The sequence below is a fragment of the Diaporthe amygdali genome, assembly GCF_026229845.1.
Source record: "Diaporthe amygdali strain CAA958 chromosome Unknown NODE_13_length_1014660_cov_65_381101, whole genome shotgun sequence".
NCBI classification, from domain to species: domain Eukaryota; kingdom Fungi; phylum Ascomycota; class Sordariomycetes; order Diaporthales; family Diaporthaceae; genus Diaporthe; species Diaporthe amygdali.
This window is the reverse complement of record NW_026517033.1, coordinates 209,074-233,137: the sequence shown is the minus strand read 5'-3', so window position 1 is coordinate 233,137 and position 24,064 is coordinate 209,074. Positions and strand designations below refer to the sequence as shown.

The 24,064-nt window shown below is 52.6% G+C and overlaps 7 protein-coding genes across 7 annotated transcripts; 6 read left to right on the top strand and 1 right to left on the bottom strand.

Annotated features, from left to right (window-relative positions):
* Positions 1-2,642: 2,642 nt before the first annotated feature.
* On the top strand, positions 2,643-4,588 carry J7T55_003694 (proline-specific permease; the record flags this gene model as incomplete). Its single annotated transcript, XM_053143030.1, has 4 exons — positions 2,643-2,824; positions 2,881-2,954; positions 3,039-3,212; positions 3,357-4,588. 4 exons carry the CDS (start codon positions 2,643-2,645, stop codon positions 4,586-4,588), a joined length of 1,662 nt encoding a protein of 553 aa, XP_052993942.1.
* A 335-nt stretch (positions 4,589-4,923) lies between these two features.
* On the bottom strand, positions 4,924-5,478 carry J7T55_003693 (uncharacterized protein; the record flags this gene model as incomplete). Its single annotated transcript, XM_053143029.1, has 1 exon — positions 4,924-5,478. One exon carries the CDS (start codon positions 5,476-5,478, stop codon positions 4,924-4,926), a length of 555 nt encoding a protein of 184 aa, XP_052993941.1.
* A 1,397-nt stretch (positions 5,479-6,875) lies between these two features.
* On the top strand, positions 6,876-9,323 carry J7T55_003692 (uncharacterized protein; the record flags this gene model as incomplete). The annotated part of the gene is made up of 4 exons (XM_053143028.1): positions 6,876-6,984; positions 7,053-7,200; positions 7,307-7,712; positions 7,773-9,323. The coding sequence occupies 4 exons, from the start codon at positions 6,876-6,878 to the stop codon at positions 9,321-9,323; spliced, it is 2,214 nt and encodes a 737-aa protein (XP_052993940.1).
* A 922-nt stretch (positions 9,324-10,245) lies between these two features.
* J7T55_003691 (uncharacterized protein) lies at positions 10,246-12,207 on the top strand (the record flags this gene model as incomplete). The annotated part of the gene is made up of 2 exons (XM_053143027.1): positions 10,246-10,466; positions 10,686-12,207. The coding sequence occupies 2 exons, from the start codon at positions 10,246-10,248 to the stop codon at positions 12,205-12,207; spliced, it is 1,743 nt and encodes a 580-aa protein (XP_052993939.1).
* Positions 12,208-14,863: 2,656 nt separating this feature from the next.
* J7T55_003690 (uncharacterized protein) lies at positions 14,864-15,567 on the top strand (the record flags this gene model as incomplete). Its single annotated transcript, XM_053143026.1, has 3 exons — positions 14,864-14,955; positions 15,122-15,434; positions 15,541-15,567. 3 exons carry the CDS (start codon positions 14,864-14,866, stop codon positions 15,565-15,567), a joined length of 432 nt encoding a protein of 143 aa, XP_052993938.1.
* A 4,485-nt stretch (positions 15,568-20,052) lies between these two features.
* Positions 20,053-20,528, top strand: J7T55_003689 (uncharacterized protein; the record flags this gene model as incomplete). The annotated part of the gene is made up of 2 exons (XM_053143025.1): positions 20,053-20,060; positions 20,309-20,528. The coding sequence occupies 2 exons, from the start codon at positions 20,053-20,055 to the stop codon at positions 20,526-20,528; spliced, it is 228 nt and encodes a 75-aa protein (XP_052993937.1).
* An 886-nt stretch (positions 20,529-21,414) lies between these two features.
* Positions 21,415-23,966, top strand: J7T55_003688 (endoribonuclease l-psp; the record flags this gene model as incomplete). Its single annotated transcript, XM_053143024.1, has 5 exons — positions 21,415-21,573; positions 21,963-22,115; positions 22,297-22,323; positions 22,630-23,221; positions 23,326-23,966. The coding sequence occupies 5 exons, from the start codon at positions 21,415-21,417 to the stop codon at positions 23,964-23,966; spliced, it is 1,572 nt and encodes a 523-aa protein (XP_052993936.1).
* Positions 23,967-24,064: the final 98 nt, after the last annotated feature.

The following is a 24,064-nucleotide window of genomic DNA, read 5'->3' as shown; positions in this document are numbered from 1 at the left end:
AGATCAAGGCAAATGCCCTGGATAGATAGCTACATTGCTAAGGGATGTCATGGACAGGAGTCCTCCCGTCTTATAAGCTCTTTCGATAAGAATCATGATAGGGTGATATGTTTAATTTGATTGAGGTATGTTCTAGGTTTAAGAATTTTCCGGTACACATACTGTATGTTAGGGTTGCCACTGCTGAGGAGGACATTGCTTGCCCTGCACACGATGCTCGCGCTGAAGACAATTTTTGGATTAGGTGGTGGCAATGCCTAGGACGTGATCACATTCTTGGGTTGAACCATAATGACAGGTCAAATCGGGGTTCTTGGGAGCTTGTACTTCCGGTACATGGCATGGACACTTGGGGATAATCGGCCCCAACCACTCAGTCATTATCCCCAGAAAGCTTGGTTTTCAAAATTACATTCAAAACCATAATATGATGGACCATTGAACAAGGCGGTTGCTCTGATTCTCTTGGAATTTCTTGCATCTGGAGCATACTGCTTCTTGCAGCTGTACTCCCTTCTATACGTGAACATCGAGTACAAGAATCTGCTGCAGGATAATCTGCTATAGGATTCTCCTCTGTTGAATAACCTCCTATAGGACAACCTTTTATAGGATAACTTCCTATAAGATAATCTTCCATAGAATAATCTCCTGTGGAACAGCCTCTTGTAAGCTAACCTCCTGTAGAATAACCTATCATGGGATAATCCCCTGTGGGGTAACCCTCCGTGGGATAACCTCCTGTGGGATAGCTTCCCGTAGGTTAACTCCCTGTATGATGATGTTTTAAAGGTTATAGATTAACCTCCTGTGAGAGAATATTCCATGAGGTAAGCTCCAATGTTGTGAAGTGACCAGTAAAATACCTAGGTAGTTTTGATATACCTTCGTAGTTGTTTTTATCTCCTCTGTATTGGCTCTGGGCACGAAGATTTTAGAGTAATGATGCCATGGCCGTTGGCCGCCTGGCGCAGTTAATTTTGCAAGATTTAGACTCAGTGGTGTCATCTGATCAGGGTGGGGATCTTCTGTTCTCCAGTATCTCTGGAGCTGATTAAAAACAATGTGGAAAAAAGTTGCCTCGAGGTTTGCACTTATCACCGTTTTCTTTCATCCCCCAAATGTCTACGGGTGACTTGCAAATAGTGACGAACATTGAATGTCAGAGTTTCTGTAGACAGATCCATGTTGAGTAGACTGTAGAATGAACTTCCGCGAGGTGAGTATAGAGTCATAATGCATTCTGGGATATGGCACTGTGCGCACCTGCGGTCTTGGTCCCTCCTCTATAAATATCTACATTGCCTCGTCGCACTCGCTTCTGCACGATGTACAATAGATTCTGCCATGTCACTTACCTCTCTCTGCTGCAAAACCTGGCTACAAGTTCAGATTCACTCCCGCCCACAAAGCATTATGAGACCAGATAAATGGCAGTCATGACAACCTAAGAGATGGCCACGTTCCTGTAGTCGGCGGACATGCAGTGATTATTGCAAGTGGGCCGGGTCCCACTTACCCTCACAGCCCACTACCTAACATCAGCTGAATCACAATGCCGCTCGGCGTTAACAAAGTGGATGGTTTGTCCAGGTTGCAAGCCGAAGCCAGCTGTCCTCTGAGGCGACTTTGGTGCGGCGGCCACATCCTGTCCCCACCTCATCAGACATGCAACAACGGGGCGTTCTGCGTCAACTTGTCCAAAATTCGTGTGTAAATGTTGCCCATTGGCGGTCGTCCCACTGTGCTGGTCAAGCTAGGAGCCGGAATTTGGGCTCATTGTCGGATGCCAGCAAGGCTGTCTCGAACACGGAGAAAATAGCAGCCCGGGAAGACCACGGACGAGCTGCATAGTATGACTGACCAGGCCATAATGCATAGCCTTTGAAGTTCCTGCAGGATTGATCAAAGGATCACGTCAGTGGAATTGGGCGGTCATGGTAGAGCGATGGAAAGCGAGATGAGAACCCTGCTAATCAAGAGGATCTGAGGATCAAACCAACATGCAGGCACCTGGGCTTTGACTCGCGCGGGTTGTGCTCCTGTTGTATGGGTGTAGAAGCCAAGTTTTGGGTTATTTGACGACAAACTCTATGTAATTCTCGGCGCAAAAGAAGACAGATAACGATAGGGTCTACTTACCTATCTTAGATCTGATGCAGATCAACTGGTCGCGTGAGCCCAATGAGGGCCGTGAATTTACGTTACCTTGACTAACAGTTTGCTGCCACTCCACACACGGTATCTGGGTCCCCGCAAAACTAGGTGCTTTGATATCCGGGGTCGGCTACCAACGGGCCTCAAGCTTGGCCAGGAACCACAGTGCACAAGTCAGACACCACAAACAACTGAATCATACATGCTTAAGAACGGTCGCTTTGCTTCCTGATGAGTAGGCTGAAAGCTGATGTGCATCAATTCACCGACAGCAGACGTCGTCATCAAGCACCTCGTTGTGGTTTAAGGCGAGCTGACATCTGACGCCCTTCGAGTCGATCCTAGCTGGGACTTGGCGTAATTTTCTTCCATGCCAAGCACAGAGGGATAAAAGAGAGAACAGACTGCCGGCTCTGACAGCTCTCTCCGACGACACTCCACATACACACATTAACCCGAGGCTTCAGCCTGACGCAGCCGCAGTAATGAAGCGCGACAGCACGACAGATCTGCCAGCTCAGTGGCCAGACTCGAAGGAAGGAAAAGATGAGGAGCTTGGCGAAGTCAGGGTCCTGGACGATGGCACCCGCAACCTGGTTGGTGCTCAGGATCAGCTTGAGCGAGGTCTGAAGAGTCGGCATATCCAGTTCTTGGCCCTCGGCGGAGCGTGAGTTTCCTCAACGAGGGAGAGCAACAACAATATGTCGCTGATCGATGTTCTAGTATCGGTACTGGCCTTTTCATAGGCTCCGGTGCTATCCTTGAGATGACCGGCCCGCTATCCCTGCTCCTTGGATGTAAGTATCAGTCGAAGCCTCTTCAGATCCTGCGTCTTGGTATAACTTGCGCCGAGAAACATGTCTAACCAAAAACACTGATAGATTTGGGCATGATGGCATTGGTGTGGAACATCATGAACAACCTTGGTGAAATAGCCGTCTACCTTCCCCTGAAGGGCGCAACAATCCCTTACTTTGTTGAGCGCTTTGTTGAGCCGAGTCTTGCGTTTGCTGCCGGATGGAATTACTGGTATGCCTACGCAATTTTGGTGGCCGGTACGTCCTTTTCCGTCGAGTGGACTGTCTTCCAGCTCACATACGCTCCAAAAAGCTTTGTTGGGCCCTCAGTTTGAGACACATATGAGCTCACCAAATCCCTCATCGTTGTATTTTCTTGATAGCTGACTTGATATAATACAGCTGAGGCTAGTGCGGGTTCCATTATCTTGGATTACTGGAAAAGTGCCGTTCCCCCTGCAGTATGGATCGCCATCATCCTTGGTGTCAACCTCGGACTGAACATATTTGCGGTCAAGATCTTTGGAGAGGCGGAATTCTGGTTCGCAAGCATCAAGCTTATCACCATTATCGGTCTCATCCTTACAGGCCTTGTGATCATGTGCGGCGGAGCACCAGATGGAGAGGCTATCGGCTTTTGGTATTGGCAAAAAGATGGCCCGATGAAGGAGTATCTTGTCCCAGGAAATACAGGCCGCTTCCTCGCCTTCTGGGCGGCCTTCGCGAAGGCAGGTTTCGCCTTCATCACCTCGCCTGAACTCATCGCGCTCGCCGCGGGAGAGACCCAGGCACCACGACGCAACATCCCCAAAGCCGCCCGTCGATTCGTCTGGCGACTCGCTATTTTCTATGGGCTGGGCGCTTTCATGATCGGCTCGATCTGTCCCGCGGACGACCCGCGTCTACTCAGCGACACATCCGACGCCACGGCCAGCCCCTGGGTGATCGGGATTACCCTCAGGGGTATTCCGGTGCTCAACCACATCATCAACGCTGCAGTGCTCACATCCGCGTGGTCCGCTGGCAATGCGTTCCTCTACTCAGGTTCCAGAATCCTCTACAGTCTTGCCCTGAACGGCCAGGCACCCAAAATCTTCGCTAGGACGGGCAACCTCAAGACCCCGTACATGGCCATCCTTGCCACCTGGGCCATCGGGCTTCTGTCCTTCCTGAGCGTGAGCCAGACCAGCGCCGTAGTCTTCGACTGGTTCGTGAACATCTCCACTATCAGCGGCTTCATCGCTTGGATCGTCTGCATCATCACGTACATCCGCTTCAGGAAGGCGATGAACTTCCGTGGATTGTTGCACACTCTGCCCTACAAGACCCCGCTCCAGCCCTACGCGACCTACTTTGTGCTAGGCGTCTTAATCGTGCTGACGCTTACCAATGGGTTTGCCGTCTTCTTCCCGAGCGAGTGGAGCATCGGGGGCTTCTTGGCTGCGTACATCACTTTGCCTATCTTCTTGGCCTTGTATATTGGCCACAAGCTGTGCTTCCGGACACCATTCGCGAGACCTATTGAAGATATCGACGTGATCACTGGTGTGCGGGAGATGGACGCCTTGGAGGCTGAGGATGTACCACCAGTTCCGAGGAATTGGCTAGAGAAGGCTTGGTTCTGGTTGGCGTAGACGCGATGGCGTGTCCCCTACCATCCAAACAGACTAGATTTTGGTAGCAAATGTATACCGGAAACATCTACATTATTCATCATATCCTTTTATTTGCCTAGCACGTCATTTTGGTATTCCTGACCCGTCCTTTTCCCTTGACATCACAGCAGAATCGACCCCTGACTTTAGCCGACCGAAACACCGGAACACCACCATGCCAGACTCATCTTGCAAAAAAGGTGAAACGCAGAAAGAAGGATACAGAAAGTCTTAGTCGTCAACACTCTGCGTATACAGATCACTCTCGGGTAAGAGCGTCAGCCTGGGTGCCATTGTTCTGCGCCATCTTGGTATCAGCTACCCGCTATTTTGCTGAAGAACTGGATTCTCTGCTGAATACTGCTTGCTTTGGCAGGAGTCGGTCGTTCCGGTGTGATCTCTACTGGCTTCGGTGGTTCACTGATTGATTCCCGTCCCTCCTCACCACGTTGCATCTTCGTCTTTAAGAGATCAAGCTCAACCTGGAGGCTCTTGAGCTCCTGCCTCACTTCGGCCGCTGAGCCTTGTATTTGATCAAGCTGGTCCGAGCAGCGGTCAAGTTGCGATGTCGTTCGGTGTAGGCTGTCCTCTAACCAGAAGCACTCCTGCAGCTCGCCGAGTCCTCTGGCAGATGGAGTTGGTACAGGTGGTTGAGGTTGGATGTTGTACTGCAATGAGCGTAATGTCCCCAGTAAGGCTCCGCTTGATTTGACATGGCGCACTGTTTTTTGGGGCAAGTCAGTGCGCTGGATCGGGTTGAGCGCCACTCCAGGACGTGATGCACTAGCATGCACTTCGCCGGCAGCGGCTGAAGCCACTCCATCTCGACTGTTTTGACGGAAGAAAAGAGAGCTGAACCTTCTAACCATTGCTTTTGAGTGAGAAATGAATGAGGAGGTAAAGGAGCAAAGAGATAGCTTTGGTCGCCCTGTGCTTTGAACTCATCAAATAGTGCTTCTTTAGCACAGACCTGTGTTTTATGCATTCTAGTATACTGGTGATTAAGGTTTATCTCTAACGTGGATCAACCCTTGCTTCACAGATTCATTCGCCAGATATCTGTTTCAAAACAGTCTAGCCTTGGTGCTGAGAATAGTGGGCATGTATTGTAGTTCATCCTAGCCTCACCCGTCATGCCGTCATGCGTCCTCCCGAGGTCCTGAACACTGCCGGGCGATCATTCCTTGCCGCATAGGCTCGGCCTTAGCGCACAGCTTCTGTAGGTGTGCCTAGCTCTCCGTCTGCCAATACCTGTTGGTCGTATGAATGGGCATGTGATCAACTAACAGGCAGGGTGGTGCAAAATACCTGGGAAGTACTAACAAAAGCAACTTTGCTTTTCAAGAGGTTACATCTAGAGTTCGCGTCAAATTTGGCTGGGTCACTGGAAGATGCCAGTAGGCAAGGAGATTAGAAAAGTTTACAAGTCGTCGACATTTCTACTTACTAGCGAAGGCCATCGAAGTGTCAATGGACGGTTCAGGCGCTCCGTCCTCCATTCAGCAACCCGATATCTTCACATACACCATTGGAACAACACCGCTACGTTCTCAAAATTCGCAACATGTCATTTCGGAGACCATCTGTGGTTTATTCATATCCCCGGGTAGAAGGTCATCCAACAGGAAAGTACTATGTAAAAAGCTATCCCAAGGGAGGCTGTCCCAAAAGAGGTGATCACAAGAGAGTTCATCTCACAAGAAATTATTATATGGCTGGTCATAGCCTGGACATCCTGCAGCTCCCTTTTCCTTTCTCGGCTTATTTTCTCCAGTGATACTGTGGCTGCGAAGTGGGCAACCAAGTCAATATGCTTTTGATGTTTGACCCGCCCGGTGTGGAAGATCTTCAAGAAATTACTTGAGAGGACGCAATAGCATACTCTTCGGACCTTCAGACCTGCAATCTATATGTTGCCGCGTCTCAACACTGAGCCGTCACGAAGTACAGGGCAGCGGATCGAAGTGCTGGAAGGAGGGAATTGTCGTTTTGAAAACAACCTTCTCACACCAGAGGAGTCTTTGAGGTCGTCTTTGTGCCCGCATCAAATGAATATGGATATTAATCCAAAGTCGAGTCTTCCAACAGCTTTGGAGTCTATGTAAGTACTGAGAGCTCTTGCGAAAGCAAGCTGCTCTCAGGTTGAACGAGACCAGCGTGTATGATGAATCTCCCCTGCACGCCCCTGATTTGTCTACCGATTCGTAGCTGACCAGGCACCAAGAAGTTTTGGTCTGTGAGCATTCATGTCCAAGTCTGGTACAACATGAAGATGATTCTGCCGCAAAATCCTAAGAAAGGAAGGTCTGATTTACTTCGAATGTTGCAGATGGGACGGTCGGTGCGAGAGATGCTGGAAGGATCTCCTGAACTGCGTGCTGTTCAGCAGTGGTGCATAAGAAGTATCCATCTATTGACTCTTCACTGGCGAAGAATGAAACAGCTCGTTTTGTGGTCGCGGACATATCATCTGGCAACATCCACCCGAACAGAAGATCCAGTATTGGAGAGCTTTCGCGCTCGTCAGGGTTCGATAGACCGCGTCACAAACGCGCATCTTCATTCACTTTCACGAACGTATTCTGGCCAAGGTGAAGGCCTTGGACAACATCACGCACCATTACGTGGTGGTGAATGCAAGCTTGGTCATCTAAGCAACTGCTTGACACAGGTTGCTTGTCGAGCCCCATATCAAAGGCAGCATCCTCCAGGCACCGCCCTTGCGATCCCTCCAAAAACATCGACATCATCCGAACCTGACCCGAACAAAACGGAACCATACGAAAATATCAACAAGCTGATGAACGATTCCATGCACGTGAAGATGCCTTCCTTTCCGAGTTCGCCTTCGGAGGACCGCCAGCGCGAAGACACGGACGCCGCGCTCGCTACTAATCACGGTATCGACCAAACGAACCCGATGCTTCGCCAGATTGATGGAGCTACGGCTGCGGTCGCTCCTTCTCAGCGTGAGATGCGTGCGATCCGAAGAAGCATGGGCATACCTGTGGCCAGCCTCAGCTCGCCCAACTCAGAGGTCCAGAGCCATGGTAGCTATCCATCCAAGAAGAAGAGGATGGATTCCGATTCCGATTTCGATGAGGTTTGTAGAGCTTGAAGACGGATTTTGAAGTATACTTACCTAACGCGACAGCAAAATCAGACCTCAAGCATCGACCCAGACTCTTCACTCGAGGACGAGGAAGTTGAACCGAACAGACACCCAGTCAACGTGCAGAGCAACATCGTCAGCCGAGCAAGCGGTGCTCCCTCGCGCAACATGATTTCGCTTCAGGACAGCAAGTTCGATGCAGATCGTACCGACTTGCGAGTCTGGCATGAGCTGCGCTACGTCAGAACTATGTGGTCGCGAGAGGAGGATGAACAGTTACGGAAGGACTGTCTCGCCGTCACCGACGGATGCGACGTCCCTGTCACCAGCAACGCGATGCTCTGGACCGCATGCTTCGACCGTTATGGAGTGCCCCTGAGCGACATCTTCACCTACGGCCTCCGTCCCCATCCAGACAACTTGCGACTTCCTCGAAAGAAGCTTCTGAGCCCGGAGTTCTGCGATAAGTTGACCACTGTGCTGGTCCATCCTATTTTCCGGGGCAATGCCATCCTTCTTCGTTACATGTTGCAGTTTATCGTGTGGATGCGTGTCGGGGTGCACGTCCCACCGATGGGGACAATGCCAGATCTGAATGACGCTGACTTGAACGACGTGGATCTGTTGGCCGAGACTCTGTTATTGGAGGAAGACACACCACAGGAAAGGGTGTTGGTCCACGCTGATTCATACCTATTCATTTCACAGAAGCGAGGAGCTAGATTTCATCCCGACATCGTCATGCTTGAGGACTTGCTTCATGCCAACTTCGTGAAAGAGGGATACGAAGCTACTGCACCCCGGGATAACGTACCCAACTCGAGGTTCCTCTTCTACTTGCAGTTGTGGGATATTCAATTTCTTTTGCGCATTTTGGAGGGAATTTCTTTCGGCACTTCCTACCTTCCCGTCGAGAGGTACAAGTCAATTTGGCTGAGTGATACCTGCAGAATCCAAAAGTACGTGGAGAACAAACTGGACAGTCTTGTTCAACAATGGTTCCTCAACGATGAGAGAAACTACCGAATACGACAGAAGCTGAAGGATCAAGACACTGAGCAGCGTCTGTACGACATTCCCGAGGAAGACTTCAACCCTACCTATGCCAGGTCTCAGTACGTGACTAGCACGATCCGGGCTGTGCTAGAGGGCGACTTCCTAAAGGCCCTTTGCACTCCACCTCCGCCTCCGCCTCCGCCTTCGCCGGAGAGCTCCTGGGATGCCGAGGAAGGTGAAGCACCCGACCTCGATGCAGTGCAGTTGCAGACGGTTCAGAGTTGTCTGCTCCGGGATATTCCCGTGGAGAGCATTGAAGAGGATGAAGCCGGCATCGATAACGAAAACAACATCGACACTGCAAATACTAATGGTGATGACCAACAGGTCTCCCTTTTCAGTAAGGGTGAACTCGATGGTGGCGCCAGCTCCAATGGCAACAACCAGGCAAAGCCGGCCCGTGAGACCAGCTACGCCTCAATTCAGTCCATTCGGAGCTCGGAGGATGAATCTGAGGCTGTGGGTGACCATGAAGATAGCCCTTGCAGTCCCAGCCAGGGATTCTATGCGCGGCGGTACATGGCCCCTTCTGATTGCAACAAGTGAAGTCTGCTTGGTCAATCCGGAGAGCCCCGCTGAGATCTTTGACATTGTGGTGCAATTTCCGCACAACAATTCACTACAGACTTAACTCTAATTATGGGACACAGATGCTACTTTGTGAAGGAAATGAAGATTTGTGGCAGAAATCAAAGAAGCCAACCCCGGATAAAAGAGGCGTGCTGTAGGTAGCGGAAGCCGGAAGCAGGTAGTAGGAGAAAGGTGCTTGATTTAGGGTGTACGGGGTGGAACACATCAGCTTTTCTCAAGCAACCAAGACGAACGTAAGACCAGTAGCTGTCTTTCAAGACTGGGGAGGAAGAAGTTAAGAGGCATAGACTGCTTCATACTCTCTACGGAAAGGTCCACCTGATTTGGAGATTTTAAAGCCCAGGGTTGGTACCATTGGTTGCCTTCTTGACTGGCAGCCATGAGTTCGTGTATACCATAGTCAACAGAACAGTACATTGATTTAAGCTCTGGTTCAACTAAATGTTTCAGTAGGCCAAAATCGCACAACTTTGCTGCCACTTATGACCCCGCTACCTGGCAGTCATTTTCCGCAGCATGAGTTGTAAACTTGCAGCATGCTTCAATTCAAGTAACCCTCCCTCCTAACCAGACAAGCTACGCCCACGCAAGTTTGCAAAACATCACACATTCACAGCAGTGACAATCCGGTGACAATCCGGTGACAGGTAAGCCATTCTCCTGCTTCGAAAAACACACGTCTTCCCCGAAGTATGCAACACGGTCTCATCCGCTCAAAGGGGTATGACCTCGAATGTTTTCCCTGACACCATTGTGGCAGCTCTTCGAGTCTGCCTGCTTTGCAAGCTCTCACCCTGCCAGCGCTCGCGCGCGCGATCGTGACCCCACCAACAGCAAGCCTGAGGCCAGTGACACACAGCCTCACCAAACAGCAACAATGGACCCTGGCAACGGGTCCAACTATTTCACTGGCGGCCAGTCCCAGCGGGCTACTGATGATCTACTTGGACGAAGTGAGGGTGGTCCGATACAGGTTGCCCCGAACCAGATCCAGACAAAGGCTATGTTTGACAATCAGGGCCGTCGTTACCTGGTCTTGGACTATGTACCCCAGGGCGACTACATTGCGAAGCAGATCAACAATGGCGGTGAATTTGCGTGAGTCACTTCCTAAAACACATGCCCAACCCCAAAAAGGAGCCAAATGCTTTTTGCAATTGAGCCAGTATTGGCGCCAAAGCCTCAATGCTACCTTGAAGGCTCTTCAGATCGCTGACCATCCCCGGCAATTGGTGATCATCATTCACTATTTGTGATGATCTGTAATTTGCTTCAGCTCAGACTTGTACATTTGCTGACTATTGTCATGCCAAACAGTATCGGTGGCAACCGTGTTTTTGTCCTCCAAAATCTTGCGGAAGAACTCAAACTTCGTGCAGAGCAAGATGTCCTCAATGGATTGACCAAGCAGACTTGGCATGTCGTTGCCATACCCAATTCAAACATGTTCGCACCGAGATTTGCCCACAACGGTGGCTTTACGGCAGGTGGATCAACTCAGGCAGCCCCAGCTTCTTTGCAGCCGGCCCAGCATAACCGCAACAACAACAATCAGCAGTCTGTCTTTACTCAGCAGAACCCAATCAACAATCCACAGCCCGCCTTTGCGCAGCAGATCTCAAATATCAACGAGCAATTTGCTCTGACCCAGCAGATCCCAAACAACAGCCAGCAGCCTATGTTTACCCAACAGAACAACATGGGTGTTTATGGACAGAGTGGTTCATTTGGCGCACAAGGTCAGCAGCCACAATTCAACGCTGGCATGTCAGTTGCTCCATACCAGGGTGTTGGATCGACGATGTCGTTTCCCCAAGACCAATTCAACTTCCAGGCTTCTCAGCCCGGCACATTTCAAGGATTTGGCCAGAACAATAGAGCCGCCCTGGGCAACTACCAGGATCAAAGCAACAACCAGCAGTTCAATAATGGGTATAGATTCCAGAGTGTTCCCATTCCCCACATCAACAGGCCAATCTTTGACTCATATGGTAACATACTTGGTGATCTCGACAACATGTACGGTCTTGGCCAGTCTGTGCCATCCCAAGGACTTCAGCAACATGTCAGCCAGTTCCCACAGATGCAGAATCCCAACACCGGTGACCCGCAGCTAGCAGCTGCCGCCCAGTCATTCTTCGCCTTTGCAGAGGATAAGCTAGCCCAAGATGAGGGCGTCGCAATGGGTAGCGCAACCGGCAGCGACGGCAGCGACGACAGTGACGACATCGACGACAGCGACGACATTGACGACCAGGAGGAAGACCCTCTCCCGGCAGAGCCCGCCAACCAGCCCGACAGCCAGCTCGCGGAGCTCCTGCGCGCGCACGAGGACGAGCCGCACCGCTTTCAGGACAAGACGGGCATGAACCTGTGCGACTACTGCAACCGCTACGGCCATGAGGCTGATACGTGCATCAAGTGGGACCCGATTCACTTCGACAAGCCCGTCTGTATCGCGTGCAATAACGACGAGCACATGCTGGACGAGTGCCCTAAATTCCACGCCATGAGAATGGAGCGCAAGCAGTTCCTTCTGCTCGCCAAGGGCGCGCGCAGGCCCGGCGTCAGGAGTGTGTACAACGCGTGGACTACCTACGTTCACCACGACTACCAGGGCGGAGGATTCCCGCTGACGAGACAGTTCCTGCGCAGACTTTCGAACAATGAACAGAACGGTACAATGATTCAGAACATTTGGAAGCTGTGGGACTACCGTCGTGGTCTGCCCGACCATCTCCGCGATCCCGCACTCGAGTCTGTGGAGAGCATCACGCTGGCTGCCTTGGACGAGACTTTTGCAGATGATGGTGATGAGGGAGATGACCTGCCGTCCTGAACAATTGCCCCAAGAACACTGGATCTGGAGTATCAATAAGTGCTCGACTTGAGCTGCTTGTGTAGGAATCATGGGTAATTATGTGGTGTCGTTTGGATGTTGCAGCATGTGTGCAGGTAGCCGAAGCCGATCACGTGTACATGCGGGAGGACTGTTGGCAAAGTTGAAAATGGTATGCCATGATAGAGTGACGCCTGCACGTCCTGAGAGAATAGGCTCTGACTGAGCCGTCAATGTCATCGAGCAGACGAGAAGGGAAAAAGAATGGTACCTCCATACGAGAGCAGGGAGTCGCCCAAGGGTTTCCCGCAGCTTTGCGGTAACCGAAGACGTCTCCGATCATGGTTAAGGACTTAGTGAGGTAGCAGAAAATCCCAAATAAAGTGTTGACCAGAATGATATGCGAAAAGCACTTGGACGTCCGCCCATCCTAGTCATTCCGTGGCCCCATGCCAGTCACGAACCAACCATTGTGCGCCATCTCGACGAGGATCACGCTTCTAGATTTTTGTCTTCTTTCCCTGGCCGCCGTAAGGTCCTGGTAGAGCCGACAGTGGGGGAGAGGGGTTAAAGGGAAGAGCTGATTTCGGTTGTGGTGTGAGTCCGTGAGACACTTTGAATGATCTGGAAGCCATGATCGTGGCAAAAATGAGTGGATCATTGTACATCTGGGAGAACAAACCTAGCCACGGAAGGCTAGCCTAAATGGCTGCAGTTCTGATTGAGTGCCCCTGCGCGCAGGTTCGCACTGCTGGCACTGCTGGCACTGCCATGCGCTCTGCTGGTGCAGCCACGAGTAACTTCCCAATGCGTTGCATTGGGCAAGGATGGCCCTGGCCGATCCGTGTAGACGGCTTCAACGAAGAAGGCAACCAAAAATAAAAGACGGCAGCCACGAGTAACTTACGTGTAAGCGGCCCTCGGCGAAGAAGGCAACCAAGATTAAAAGAGGGCAGCCAAGAACGTCTGACACTTTTCTGCAGCGTAGCCTCCTGGACATATTTGCGGCTGAAAGGCAGAATGTAGGCGTCCAAGAGTCCTGATGGGTCCACGAATCATGACTGGCCGGGAATAGAAATCAGCACACATTCTGGGCAAAATGGTGAATGTTCGGTGTGCCTGGAACAGGACTCGAAGTCGGTCTCGAGAGCTGGTGCAACTCCGTCTTCCTAGCTGGCGGCATAGTAAGCCGAGCCTCCCAGGCTGTTACATTATTTGATGGCCACCCATAGCCCGCTTGGCGCCATCTCAAACTCTCGAGCGCTAGATCCCGGATTTTATGACCTGCAGCTTGTTTGTGAAGAATGCCGGCGTGGCCAGGACTGATGTGGCCACCTGCGTCCGGATGAACTCCCATTCTCTGGTTTATCGGTCTCCCTCAATGCGATCGGTCCACAACGGGGTCCAGAGATTCGCCTCACCACAACATGCTGCGATAGCCAGCGGCCAGACAGAACCCGGTACGGTCCACGCAAACAGAAGTGCCACCTGAGATATTCCAATAAGATGAGTTACGCATTGACGTACAGCTACCTTTTTTGGAAATTTCAAATATTGAAGTATTAGTTTGAATCAACTTGAAGAAGATGCATTGCTATCGCGGGCGCTGCCTACCTTCGCTCTCCTTGTCGAAACTGTGCCTCCTATCAGCTATGAAGCGACAAGACAGCCGGCAGGCTCTGCCTGCCGTACACGTTTTGCTTTTCTGACTGGCGCTCACACGCTCAAAACGTGCATCCTGTCCTTGTTGCCAAACGTAATGCACAACGTCGCAATTTGGTAGGTTGCTTTGCAGAAAGATCCGAATCCATGCCCAAGAGTACCTAGGTACTAAGTCGAAAGATCTGGGTCGCGGCCCACAGGATCTGCATGTGGCACACACGGCCGTCCGTAGCCCCTGTTGATGCCGTTATCTCACCAGACTTGGCTCAACTCACTCGTAACCTGGCTCAACTCACTCACAACCTGGCTCACTCCATGGCTGTGCGATCCGGCGAGACTCAAAAACACACGAAACTCCGCCCATACACCAACCTTCGTCTACAAATTTATTATAAAATGGGTGCTCCCATTCCATCATGGACTGCTCTTGCTCCTGTCCTCAATTCATTCATCCTACGTGCTTGTAGATTCCCCAGACACGTTCGCGGCAACCTGTCCTCGAAGACGCTGAGAAATTCAGGGGTCTGACCTGTCCTCGTTTTCACCTCTCAGGTCTTGATTCCTTGTTGAAGGCTGCCTTGTTGTTTTCTTCTTTCTTATCTCTCTGCCCTTTGCGCTTTCTGTTCATATCTTGTGTCTCTAGTCTAGTTGGCTGGATTTCGAGCCCAAATTGCGACCTGTAGGGTTCCACAATCATGTCTCCCCGGGCGGATCAGAGTTTAGCAGCGAGGTATGTCGATAATGCCATGAACTATTCTATTTCTTCCACACTACCCGCTTTCCCTACCCCTTCCCAGATTCGGCATCCCTCTGCTTGTTATTGTTTCTCTTCTCTATCTGTACTTGGTGCTCCGCAGCTCTTGATGCAAGTGACGCATCTCCAACACCAACTTTTCTCAATCACATTTGATACCAATTTCCGTTGTTCAGAATTATTGTGGACTAAATTGGTCGGGGTTGGCACATTGGTGTTGCCAATAGCAGCACCTGCCCGATGGACAAAGCCGGCGTCACCGCCGCTGTTCGACCAGTGTCTCCATCTGCTTCACCCATTCCGGGTATCAAGGCCTTGGCACGGTGCTCTCTGTAATATTCATGCATAAGCGAGCGATGAAAGTCTGCTCTTGTCGTTGAGGCTTGCTGCCCCTGCATCCTCTGTCCTCTCATCGCGTCCGGGTCTTTGGTTATGTGAGCACCACGTAGGGCCACATGAGTTGCAACATGGACCTTCACCCAGCTGATAGTCTTGTAGTGGTGGCAGCTTCGAGAAGACTCGGACATGTGGCGGCAGTGTCCAAGATTCGACTTTGAACTTTGACAACGTTATCGCACGCGCAGCCGTTTCGAATTTGACAGCCGCTCAGGTCGCCCAGCGGCAACGGAGCATGATGTCGTCCCAGGTCCAGAGGGTCGATGCAGCGTTCAATGAGAGCACCCCATCCACTTCAACAGGAGCCTCGGGCAGTGGTGCCGTATCCTCAGCCTGGCTCTATGGCGTCGGGACACAGTTCGCAGTGGACTCGAGTGGCCTTAGCGGCGAACAGCGCATGGTCAAATGTGGGAAGGTGAGTGTCCGAGACATTCCTAAATCACGATGAAAGGCTGTTTACTCTCGACAGAAGTGATGTCGTCTGAGCTTGGGATACTCGACCACGGCCCGCGAGTTCACAGCAGGTCCACAAGCTTAAGGTCGGCTGACCGCTTCGCGGCCACAGTATCTCTGGAATAATTGAAAGGGGAAGTACAGGACAACATCCTATACGATAACCTCCTATGGGATAAACTTGTGGCGTTTTTTTTCTTTGGGATAATTGGCTATAGGATACTTTCTCGTAGGAAAAACCTGTAGGGTGATGTTAGCCACAGGGTTCTCCGCAATGCCTTGTTGTCAATTTTGAGAATGTGGCGGTGTTCTTCTAATAGTGTATGTGATGGGCGCTCGGGCCCCTGCATGGGATGCCAACAGATCTGACATCCGGCTGTTGTAGAGAGATTTGAATGCAGAGCTTGGTGTGGGCATCCTCGGTTGATGTATCGTCGCAAGCTTGAGGTTGAAGCGCAGGGCACTCGCAAGGTTGTCGCTAAAGCTGTGTGGTCATGGCTTGCAGTCGTTGTATTTAGGTTTGATTGTGGTCCCTGCTCGGCGGGAACAAGGAAGTGGGATCAGGATGCTTGTTATCTTATCGATCTTATCGGATGTGCGGGGACCTCCCCTGCAATGATATCATTTTCAACCCCACCCCATTCCGGTCTGGCAATTTTCTTCTCCAGGATGTAAACAATCACAATTGGACGGCGCCTTGACGCAAGTGCTTCCCTTTCTAATTGAGTCTATGTGATTTGTTGGAAAGCGAGTTTACACCCTTGCCATGAAATCCCTGAAGTCATGCACGTCGTGCTTGAACGGTTCAACAATGATGGTCAGATGCCTAGGTACCCGGGAACATCTTCCGTGGGGGTGAGCGACATTTTTCGGAGGCACGAGTACTTTTCAGAGAGATCGACACCTATCGAGGCCTCACAACTGCCGTTACATCAAGCCATCAACACCATGTACTGATTGATCATGCAGTGGATAGGGCTCAGAACCACTGTAACCAAACAATGATTGGCCACAGCTGGATCACAGGAATTGTTCCAGAAGCCTAGCTCCCTGCCAATTCAGGCAAGGTGTCTCACAAATGGCTCGGCCGAATCTGTACGATTTTCAGAGTTGGATATGCCTCACAATTCAGCCTGCACCGCCACACCTGTCCACTCACGTGGTTCGCCGACCACTCTCTGGTCACATATCAAACGGGACAGCTCGGCATCTTCAAGAGGGATCCCATCCCCTTGCCGTCTTCCTGAAGCAGATTGTCATCTCACGATCGTTTAGAAGCCATACAGAAGCTCCCATCTTCCACGTATCTCCAGAGCTTCGGCCGGATGTACCGGCTGAAGCCTAGTTGGCAGTATCAAGTGTGGCTCGTGAAGAGGCGACGAGTGGCTGGTGACGGTAGGAGCATCGTCCGGCCCAAGGATCCGTGGAAATGAGTCCGAGACTAGACCGACATCTTGGATGGACACATGCAGATGTTGGGCGACGTCTGCAGCTCGCCAACGCAGACCTGGATGGAGTTGCTGTGCGACGTTCACCACTCATCGTCAACTATTGAGGAGGGACACTGCATGCGCCGGAAACCATCCCCACTCAATTCGACTCACAAGCCACAGTTGGGCCGACGAGGCTCCGTTCCCTCAGGGATGATGTACAGATTTGTGGCTTGTGAGCCGGGGGCCGCCCGCCCCCCAGGACGGCTGTTGATGCAAGAAGGAGGGCGACTGATGCGGTTAGTACCCAGCCTCCCCCGGCAATGACCCCTGCTCATTGGGTGTGGACAACGGTCACAGCTAGCTGCATCATAGGGAGAGCGCCAAGATATCGGCGTCCCATACCAAATGTTTGCGAGTCATCAACGAAGATCTGCAGCTTGAACGAGGGATCCTTCGTGGAATGGAGTCCCAAAGCAGATGCAGACCGACGCCGCACGTGCCTTGCAGCTGTCCGGAAAGGCGGCACAATGTCGGGGGTCACAGGCTGCTGGCGCCGGCCTGTCGAGGTCGAATCGACGGCACGTCCCACACTTCCATGGCGGACACAACATGCAAATGAGGCAGCTGCAGCTTGGACGCCGACCATGCCCGTGATATCTGGACGACTAGCGTGGCCCAGCATTATGCCTAACCCCTAACACCCTGCATGAGGAATTCTCCAGATTTTCTTGCTGCCATGGCCCCGGGAGCGTTTCCGAGAGCTGGATATACGGTCTGAGGCAGCCATTCTACTCGTCATGCTTCGGCTGGCCCGCTGGACTGAGACTACCACCCTGTCAGATCGCGACCTTGTTCCTCTCATGACAGCCTGGCTGGAAGCACTTGCTGGTGGTATTTCATGCAGCAGCCAAGACAGTCATTGGATACCGCGGGCGTGCGCGTCTGTGTGTTGTGGGCACTCACTCTCAGGGGCATTCGTCGCGCGCTCCTCACGCCGAACCGACGCAACGACCGAACATACTTGCTCCATTCAAAATTATAACACTGGAATGGATACGTACGTGACAATTCTTACCTATTTTGTGCAGCTGGTCGATCGGTTCCTTACCGGTAGCGCCAAATCGCGTTTCGTTTAGGCAGTAGGTGATCAGCGCCGGGGGGGTCGCGCCACCATGCATTGCTTAATGCGCGCACCCCCCTCCCCACCCCCTTCACGAAGCTTATAGAAGCTTATAGTAAACGAGACAGCCAGTGGTTAGGAGCCAGGGAAGAATCCGGCTAGCAGCTAGGCAGATTACTCGACGGGGCGGATCCGTTCAAGCACTGGTGACTGCACAGTGGTTCCCCACAGCGAGGAAGCCGAGCCGTAATGCAGGTGAAAGCCGCGTCTGCGCTCAAGAAGGCAGTCTGGGGATGCCGTGGGAGGGAAAAGACCCACGGTGTGATGAGACGTTGCCCAAACTAGTGTCCTGCAGTTCAGTGTAAGCCTGCAAGTGTTGCAGTAGCATCCTCCGGCCCTCCGATCCTACACGCTCCGTCTTTCTGGGACACCCTCATCCCCCAACCTTGATCGTGAGTTGCCCTTCAAGAGTTGCCCCATCGACCCTGATCCAGTCCTGTCAATGCCAGTCCGTCAAGAGACAAATGTCCCGGACCCTGCAAGGCAGAAGAGCTGTCTCGACCGCCAGGGATCCTCCTTTCCCCTAGTGCCGCTTGCCGACCCCCCTCTTAGCTCGACCGCTCTCTCTTTGGCCTAGCTCGACCGCCATCTCTTTGGCCGTGCTCCCAACTTGCAGGCCCTATCTAGTGATCCCTGGACGTCTCAGGAGCAGGCCATTTATCCCTTGTACCCTGTCAACAACTATGGTACATTGATACCGAGTCATTCTACCACCCCGGGGGCGGTCTACCAAGGTTTGGAGCCTCATCCCGCCATTTGCGACCGGGAAATTCTTCGTCCCTGTTTTCTCTAATATTTTCTCGTGCCGCATTAATGAACCTCCTGGTCTCCTATTCAGAGGCCGCGGAAGCTTATTGAGAGAGTAGCGACCAGCTACACACGATGATTGATGCCGCAAACAGGCCTCCCTGTGGGCCTCGTCCCTTAAGCCCAGCATTCGGGATCCAATCACTGTATACGCTTTCCACAAGGGGCGCCATGTCAGTCAGTAGTACCGTGCCCGACACGTTTCAATTAAGGGCAACATTTTCCCCGCGATTTTCCGCGAGGGTATGGCTGGATGAGAATGCTGGATGCAAGTGATGGTTCTGACGCGCTCAATCGAGGCTGAGTCTGCGGCATGCGTGTGGAACGGAAAGGAGGGAGGGATGAAAAAATAAACAGTTGTCGATGGAAATCAGAACAGGCTATTGGGGTACAGGAATTGCAGCGGTGGATCAGAGGTCAGCAGCCAGCAGTGGCCCCCTCGGCAGCCCGCCCACGCTCACCCCTGCTTTAGGATGGACGGGTGTGGGAGTGAATAGGAGTGCGGATGACGGCGGATGATGGCCCACCCTCCCTCCCTCTAGTATCAAATTGCGAGCAGGGATGCTGCCCAGGTATTTCTGCCTCGACACGCCGCCGGGGTATGGGTGGGAGATCGGTCTGGATGTCGATCTGGAGCATCTTCCTACCTTCATTCTATGGAGCGGTCGGTTTGGCACTACTACGTGGTTCGGTCCTCCCAACGGCTACTCAGTCGCACCACCTGTCTTCGTAACCAACGTTCGATCTCAAAAAGGCCCTCTCCCCGCCGACAAGATGGAGCCAACTTGTTTGTGGACCTTTGGCACAAAGACACTCTGCTGTGGAATTTCATGTTCTCGTCATCTGGTTCCTTCTCCTTTTACATGCTTATAAACGCCTTCTCCCTCTACCCCTTCCAGCCGCTGCCCGTCCACCCGTCCACCCGTCCAGTCTGGGCATTTCCACCTCTCTGCAACTATGTCGACCCAAGCTAACGCTGGTTCGGCTGCATCAAGGCACGTCCGATTTTCCATATTGTCGTTCCCGGATAGTTTTCTCGTCATCCTCCAACCTGTCGTGCTCTCATCCTCGGTGCACCGGGCTGTGCTAGGAACCAGCGTCGAGCTGCCATCTCTTAGCTGCAAATCTTCGCCCCCCCCCCTATGACAGCACGCATTGCCATGTATTGGTAAGATTTGTGCTAAGTTATCCTTCCTGAAATATTCTCCGACAAAGAACAAGAGCTCTGCGCTTCGGTTTTCATCATATATCATCTGTGTTTCCACAGATACCGGCACTGGCACTGGCTGTCGAACAGTCGATGTGCCTCGCCCTTCTCTTTATTCGAAAACAAGACAATTGATGGGATGATCCAAGTAGCGTTCGCAAAATCTTTTGGAGTCTTTTCGGTTGAACTGACACAAAAGCCCATAGCAGGACCGATGCCACATCGACAGACGCTAGGACGCAGCAGCCCAGTCTCGAGTACTCCGTTATCACCGAAAGCCACAAAGTCCACAAGAAGCAAGCTGCCGTCGACTCCACGGTCCAGCACGACCGTTCAGCTAGAGCCATTATAACATCGAAGCCGCCTGTGGAGAACGATCTTCGCGGCATAGGTGCACAGTTCGATGCGTACCGTGACGGGACCTATTGATTGTCACGAAGTTCCGAGGTTGGGGGGCGAGCGGTCGGTCGGTTACTCGTTGGTGAGGTCCAACCCCCCTTGATGTCAATGCCAAAGGCTTAACTTTGATGACAGTCATCCTCGCCGCGGCCGACAGGCCATCATGTGCTTGGTCCCGACTGGCTGGGTCTCATTGTGGAGTTGCTGGGCTTAGCCTCGGATCGGACCGAGCGCTGGAACATTCGCGTGGGCCGTCGGGGCTGATCCCTGCTGGTTCATCTCATCTCATCCCAGGTTGACCTGTCGAGGACTGGGCTCCCGTTTGGCGTTGGGGTCCGAGCATTTGCAGGTTGTGGGGAGTCTGGAGCTCATTTCATTTGTTTGTTTTTCCACAAGATATCCTCCACCTCGTCAGTGGTGGTGGCGGGGGCGACGTGTCGCCATGGTTAGTAGTGAGTGCGTGCTGTTCGCAATCGCACTGCTCTTATGTATTTGTAGTCAGTGTCGAGGCTCATGGATATTTCTTTACTCAATTTGGTGTGATGCTGAAATGGAAGGAGGCTCAGGGATGTGGTGTCATGATGAAAAGATAAGAACACAGGACGTTGAAGAATAAATCCCCGCTTTCACTCTTTGACAGCGAAGCCCCTTGCCGGCTTATCCAATTGATTGGTTCATAAAAGCTACTCCGGCACGACATCGGATCGTGGCCCGCTCCTAGCCGCCGCCTGTCTCTGCCCAGTCAGCAATCCAGTATCGCAACGGCGAAGGGCGTGATAGACAATCCTCTGCCTTTTTCTTCAGCATTTGAAATTGACCGTGTGCTGTGCAAGGACGTTTCTGCAACATCGATAACCTCGTAGACTCTTTCACCTCAACACTCATTCAAGCATTTGTCTCTGAACCCACTGTCAAGATGAGCAAGATCGAGAGCGTCCTGACAGACAAGGCCCCCAAGCCGCTCCCTCAATTCTCCCAGGCCATCAAGTACAATGGCCTAGTCTACTGCTCCGGCAACATTGGCCTCCACCCGGCGACGTCTATCGCGGTGGAGGGGACTGTCAAGGACAGGACGGTATGTCTACCCTTCACATAAGCTATTGCAACAACAACGCCACACTCAAAGAAAATGCGAAAATGTCACTGCGGAAACCCCTATGATTTATTTACGTCCCCGTTTGAAAGGCTATTCAATATCAAAGTCCTGTAAAAGAGGTTATCCCAAGGGAGACTATCCCAAGAAAGGTTATTCCAAGGGAATTCATCCCAGGGAGGTTACCCCAAGGGAGGTTATCCTATAAGAGGTTGTTCCACAGTTGCTTATCCTATGGCGGATTATCCTATTATTCCCCTTTCTATTTGACTTATTCATCACAGAGATACTGTGGCCGCGAAGCGGATATCCGAGCTTAAGCTCGTACCGTCAGAAAGACAATACAGGACGTAAGCTGACAATTATCGCAGAGGCAAGCTCTGAGCAACCTCGAGGCTGTCCTTGAAGCATCCGGAAGCAGCAAGAGAAACGTGCTCAAGGTCAACATCTTCATCACCACAATGGACGACTTCGCCACAATGAACGAGGCATATGATGAGTTCTTCTCATTTGAACCGAAGCCTGTAAGTTGACCCACTACGAACATAGAGAGCGTTGCACTAAGAAAAGCTCTACTGCAGGCCCGGACTTGTGTCGCTGTCAAACAGCTCCCTTTCAACACCGATGTTGAGATTGAATGCACAGCGTATTTGAACTAGCCAGGCCTGAGTCGTGTCGTGGGATTGGAAGCTGAGACTCTCGCAGGGTTCTTTCGAAGTCACTGTCCAAATTGTGAGTGCATTCGACATTGGATCGAGGATGAATGCTAGGAAAACGGCGGAGGAACAGAGACGGATACTATTTCATAGGGAATAGAACCCTAGGAAAATGATGAACAGGGGTTCTGGTCAGATTTCAGGGGTCTTGCATGGCCTAGACCCTCCCGATCTAAGATCCGGCAGCCCCAAAATGTGATTGACGTAATGCTACACATGAATTCCATGCCGCTGGCCAAAATTTCCATCCGTCTTACAGTCGCATTTTTTGTGAATCTTTGAGAACCTTCACAACCATTTCTTGAATACCCTCACCTCACAGCCTAGCGATGAGATGACCTCAACTACCCAATTGCGCATTCTGCGCACCTCACTACGCTCCTCCCCATTCCCACTGCCACTGCGACCCGGCTATTGTCAGCTGCACGCAACTGCGAGCCAGCGAGCCCAACCTCGCCCACATCAACCACCATGCGCGCCGCGCCCCTTCTCATCCACGCCATGCACCCGCCGGAAGCCCAAAAAGGCCAACATGGCCTTCACAGCAGACAAGACAGCGCAGCATCCTGACCGCGACCCCCTCCAGCCGACACAGACCACCTCCCCAACAGCAGCCAACCCGCCAGCCTCGACGCGCCCTCCCCCACTGGCCCTCCCCGCGCGCGACCCAGCCGCCAGCAGGTTCCGCCACCTCTTCCTGACAGGCAAGGCCTACCTGGCCTTCTACAAGACAGGCTTCAAGCAGATCTACATCAACACGCGGCTCGTCTGGTCGCTGCGCTCCGCCTCGGGCATCCCGCCCGACACGCCCGCCCCGGGCACCACCGCCTCGCCGCCGACGCTGCGCCCCGCCGCGACGACGCGGTCGACCGAGCTGCTCAAGCGGCGGTGGCGCCACGACGTCCGGCGGCTCCGTAAGTACTATTCTTCTCCTGCTACAGTTCCTTGATCTTTGTGCTTTGGAATGTTCTAGAATGTATCACTTTGGGATCCGTAGCAGGTGATTAACACATATTAGCGCTTTTTGCGGTCATGTTTGTCATATGCGGCGAGTTCACGCCGCTGGTCGTGCTGGCGCTGCCGGGCGTCGTGCCGCTGACGTGCCGCATCCCGCGGCAGGTCGAGCAGCTACGGCGGGCGGCCGAGGCGCGGCGGGAGGCGTCGCTCGCGAGGTTACAGCAGGAACATGACTCTGGCGCGCCCCTGTCCCGCGCCGCGGTCACGGCCCACGTCGCCCGCTCGCTGGGCCTCGTGTCGCCGATCTGGGACCGCCTCCGCGCCCCGGACTCGCTCGTCGCCTTGCTTGCCTCGCGCAGGGTGCGCGGCCGCGTTACGTTCCTCGACCGGGACAACCACCTCCTTTCCCAGGCGGGCGGTGTCGCCGCGCTCGAGGACGAAGAGGTCGCGCTGGCTTGTGAGGACCGCGGCCTGCCTGTGCTCGACAGGTCGGCCGCGGAGTTGCGGAAGTCGCTGGGGCGGTGGATGGCCTTGGCGGAGCCGGACTCTCCTGGCCAGCAGGAAGCCGGCGAGGGCGACAGCCTTTGGAGCCCTGAGGCAGTGGCCGAGAGAGAGGCGCTCATGGTGTCGTTGCTGGCGGCGCAAAAGTGGCCCTTGGAAAGGCAAGAGCTTGAAGCACTGACAGGCAAGGTCAAATGGTAGGCAGGTTGGGCGAGCAAGTGCCACTAGCGGCTCGAAAGCTTGCCCCGGGGCATGTCTGTGTACAAATAAATTTGGGTTGTTCCAGCATTATTGTATAT